This window comes from Cynara cardunculus (genome assembly GCF_001531365.2).
Source record: "Cynara cardunculus var. scolymus isolate 2C chromosome LG 5, CcrdV1, whole genome shotgun sequence".
NCBI classification, from domain to species: Eukaryota; Viridiplantae; Streptophyta; class Magnoliopsida; order Asterales; family Asteraceae; genus Cynara; species Cynara cardunculus.
In genome coordinates, this window is record NC_037532.1 from 26100668 (window position 1) to 26105163 (window position 4496).

The following is a 4496-nucleotide window of genomic DNA, read 5'->3' on the forward strand; positions in this document are numbered from 1 at the left end:
AACATGTTCAATGGGGGCTTACCACCAGAATTGTTCAACCATCAATCATTAAAGCAATTATCCCTTGGTGCAAATCAATTTGATGGCATGATAGATGTGTTTGATCAAGGATCCATTCAGCAAACATTTCATCAACTCCTGAACCTCACTTATCTTTGACCTCTCAAATAATAAATTTAGAGGTGTGTGGGAGTTGGATACTTTATTATCAAGCCTCTGAACCCTTGAATATCTCTATCCTCATATAGTGGTTTATTTGTTGTGACCAATAATGCCAGTCGCTATGTCAATCCTAATTTTCAAGCCTTCGAGTTAGCATCTTGCAAGATAAAGGTGTTCCCAGAGTCCTTACGAGCCATGAGAAAACTTCAAATTTTAGATCTATCGGGAAATGAAATCGATGGCCATAGTAGGGAGATAAGAGGAATTGAACTGTCTTACTTGGATCTCTCCCGTAACATCATAACAAGGCCATTCCCTCCATCAATTTGGAACATGGACAATCTACAATATTTGAATATGTCCAACAATCGCTTTAGTGGAGTGATTAAACCTGGAGATATGAACTTCTCTCCTTCAGTTATAGATATGGGGAACAATAGTTTTAGTGGCACCATTTCACACGTATGTGGTGAAAATTTAATTAGGCTTTTATTCTGAATGGAAATCAATTTGAAGGTAAGGTGCCAAATTGCTTTTCCAAATGCCTAGAATTGGAAGTGCTTGATCTGGGAAACAACCGCTTAACTGGTGCATTCCCTGACCACTTAGGACGTCTTCCAAATCTAAAGGTTCTTGTCTTCAGATCAAACAAGTTTCATGGTCCCATAGAAAGAAGCTCTTCTATGATCGCACACCCATTTCCTAGTTTGAGAGTTCTTGACTTATCTCAAAATGAGTTTGGAGGCCATCTCCCTGGAAAATATTTTCAAAATTTTGATGCTATGAAGAATGTGATCAAGGATGGCAAGAATGGGTATTTGAATCTTTACTACTATAACATCTTTTACTATATCGTTATTGTGGTGAAAGGTCAGCAACTCTCATTTGAGAAAATTTCAAAGGACTACACGATTGTTGATCTATCCGGTAACAAATTTGAAGGAGAGATTCCAAACGAAAGATGCACTCTTAACTCGTTGATAGTGCTCAACTTATCCAACAACCACCTCAATGGTCAGATCCCACAGACTATAGGTAACCTCTCTGAGATTGAATCATTAGACCTATCTCGAAACCAACTATCAGGAAAGATTCCTCAAAGTCTTGCAGACATCACGAGTCTTGAAGTCTTAAATCTCTCGCAGAACCTTCTGGTGGGACGTATTCCTGGTGGAACACAGTTGAGTACATTCGGCACTTCATTCGAAGGGAATCCGGGACTATGTGGGTTTCCGCTGCCCAAGGAGTGTAAACATGCGAGTGCCCCACAACTTGAAGTTGATGGAGAAGATGAGAGTGTATTTACATGGAAAGTGGTGATGTTGGGATATGGATGTGGAACCCTAGTTGGATTATTGTTGGGATATTTCATGTTGTCAACAGGGAAGCCAAAGTGGTTGAATGCAATTGTTGATAAAATAGAGCAAATGATCCAGAGAAGGCAAAACAAGAGAAGATAAATCATAAATATTGGAAAATGAGATTAGGTACGTGTTTCCCATCCATGCTTTCTTTTCTATAAATGTCAACAAAATTAATGCTTGTTATTTTTCTTTTCTAAAATTTAATGATGCAGGTTGGGATGGAGCTATGTTGAATTATCTTATATATACATGTTTGGAATCATGTTGTTATTAAAGCTTAGAAATAATTTAATCAGTTAGTTTATTCTTTTGTGTCGTACGTTGGTCATAAACTCATTTGTATAGCATTAATATGTAATCTTGAAGACATATAATATTTGTATCAAATATATAATTTTAGTTGCATTGACAACCTGCGGTTGTTACTTTTGAGTTGTATTAGTTATTGAATGGTTAGAAATGGCCTAAACATTATTGTGATTTATAAATTTAGAAAAACCCAACCAATTATTTGAACTATTTTTTTAAATAAAATAATCATTAATGTTTCTTATTTTTAATGATCAAGTCTCTAACTATTTTTTTAATAATAAAATTATTAAACTTTCTCATTTTAAATGAATAAATCCCTGAACATTTTCTTTCAACAAAATAAACCATCAAAATATTAGAATTTGCCAATTTGGTTACCTACATCATTTTAACCCAAGAAAAGCTAAATATAACTGACCAGAAAGATTTTAAAGTAAAATGAAACCTAAATTAGTTTTACCGTTCTCAAACCCTGTGTCATTCAAACCCCACTCAAACGTCGGTATCACTCTCCCTCGCCATTCCTCGTCGCCCCATCGTTGTCTGTTCTCCATATCTCTATCACACTTTTGGCCCATACTATCAATTCCCTCTTTTTGATTTGTTTTTATCTATCATCAATGGCAGGGGCAACAACGTGATAGGCGATATGTAGAATAGACAAGGATGGGGCGATGAGGAGTGACGACGGGGAGTGATACAGTGTTTGGGGTTTGAATGTCGTAAGGTATGAGAATGGTAAAATTGTTTTGGGTTAAACTGATGTAAGTAACCAATTTTTAAAAATTCGATGGTTTATTTTATTAAAAAAATGTTCAGAGACTTAATCATTCAAAATAAAAAAATTAATGTTTTTCATTCAAAAAAAAAAATAGTTCAGAGACTTAATCTTACAAAATAAAAAAGTTTAATGATTTTTTTCATTCAAAAAATAGTTTAAACACTTAATCATTTAAAATGAAAAATTTTCTTGTATTTTTTTTGAACTTTTTCATTTAATAAAACATTTTGTTGCAACAACCTAAATACGTTGATCAAACCACGAAATAATTTTATGGGTACTCTTTTGAAAATATTTACATTTCTATAGAAATTCAAATCAAACATAAAACAATATTTTGATAGAAATTCAAATGAAATGTGAAACAATATCATATGTATTATAATCTGTAGCTAGTTGTGTGATTGTGCGATGCAAAGGGATACAAAAATAAACTATAAATGAAAACAAAAAATATATTTAATGTTTCCTCATTGAAAAAAAATCTCCGTCACCATCTATTTTCTCCAAAATAGAAAAATTAGGAGAAAGTGTGAAAAATTTATCCAAATTTAGAGGGCCCCTCAAAAATGATTATTTTGATAGAGATGTTTTTAATATATCCTCATCAATATAAAACTTTGAGATTAAAATTTTGGAAAGAGAAATAATAGTTTATTAGATAAATGAAATATTTTAATAATATAATTAATGTTGTAATCTTTAAAATAGATAATATGTTGTAGTTGAATGTATTTTTGTTTTAGAGATTTTAAAATTTTATTCTCCATTTTGGATTTAGAAGCCTTACCATATGCATAAGTGTAACGTCACGCTTGAGCAAACCCCAAATTACCAATTCATATAAAATCTCCAATATAATATAATTTATTGATTATTGGGACCAATATTGATCCTAAATTATTCTAAAAGTTTTGTCAAAGCCATTTGAACCAAGGATGGAAAATCTGAAAATGCTGCTAAAAAGACTAAGTCTGGAAGAAGACCAGAGGCAATGGTTGGACTAGAGGAAATAGTCCAGAGGCTGCTGAAATGGCTAAGTCTGGAAGAAGACCAGAGGCCATGAAGGACGAGAGGTGAGAATATGAAAGACCAAAGGCAATGGTTGGACCAGAGCCAATGAAGGACGAGAGGCCATGAAGGACCAGAGGCCATGAAGGACCAGAGGCCATGAAGAACCAGAGCCATGAAGAACCAGAGCCATGAAGGACCAGAGGCCATGAAGGACCAGACGTAATGGTTCAGAGACCATTCAATGGTCCAGAGACTAACACCTTTAAACACACAAATCTAGGCATAACATTAATTAACCTCAAAATATGGGATATTAATTTCTAGAAAAATATCGATATATCCGTTCTATTTTTGTGATAAAACCACCCAAAACACGATTCCAAATCGAATATAACGGATTTTTACTTACAACCCAAATTATGTAACGAAAAAAATTCGGGACAAGACTATATATATAAGCTACTATTTACCCAAAAGCAAGATCGATATTTTCAAGTTCCCCGATAAATCTTCAAGTCAGACAACGGGTTCTTTCTATTTATCCGTCTTCTTTCCTGAGAAAGGTTGCCACTTAAATGGTAAGCCAATGCTTAGTGAGTTAAATAGTTAAGTATTACATATCAATATCACACATGTTTATAAACATATATAATAAACTCTTATCAATAAAAGAGTTCAAGACATCATCCAGATATAAACCGAAACTTACAAGAAACCGAGTGAACCATTACGTACCGGATGCCAAGATCATAGGATTCCATATYCAAATCACCATATTATACCATACCATTGTTGCTCAATACAACAAGGAGACAGGATCAACGACCAAATATATTCAACAACGTTAGAATACCAATAAATAT

At 33.6% G+C, this 4496-nt stretch overlaps 1 protein-coding gene across 1 annotated transcript; it reads left to right on the top strand.

Annotated features, from left to right (window-relative positions):
- Positions 1-357: 357 nt before the first annotated feature.
- Positions 358-1622, top strand: LOC112512932 (receptor-like protein 19). Its single transcript, XM_025119058.1, has 2 exons — positions 358-631; positions 679-1622. The coding sequence occupies exons 1-2, from the start codon at positions 358-360 to the stop codon at positions 1620-1622; spliced, it is 1218 nt and encodes a 405-aa protein (XP_024974826.1).
- Positions 1623-4496: the final 2874 nt, after the last annotated feature.

Coding starts and splice junctions, on each gene's coding strand:
- LOC112512932 (XM_025119058.1), top strand. CDS start 358: ATGAGAAAACTTCAAATTTTAGATCTATCGGGAAATGAAATCGATGGC. Junction 632..678: donor CACCATTTCACACGTATGTG/GTGAAAATTTAA, acceptor ATCAATTTGAAG/GTAAGGTGCCAAATTGCTTT.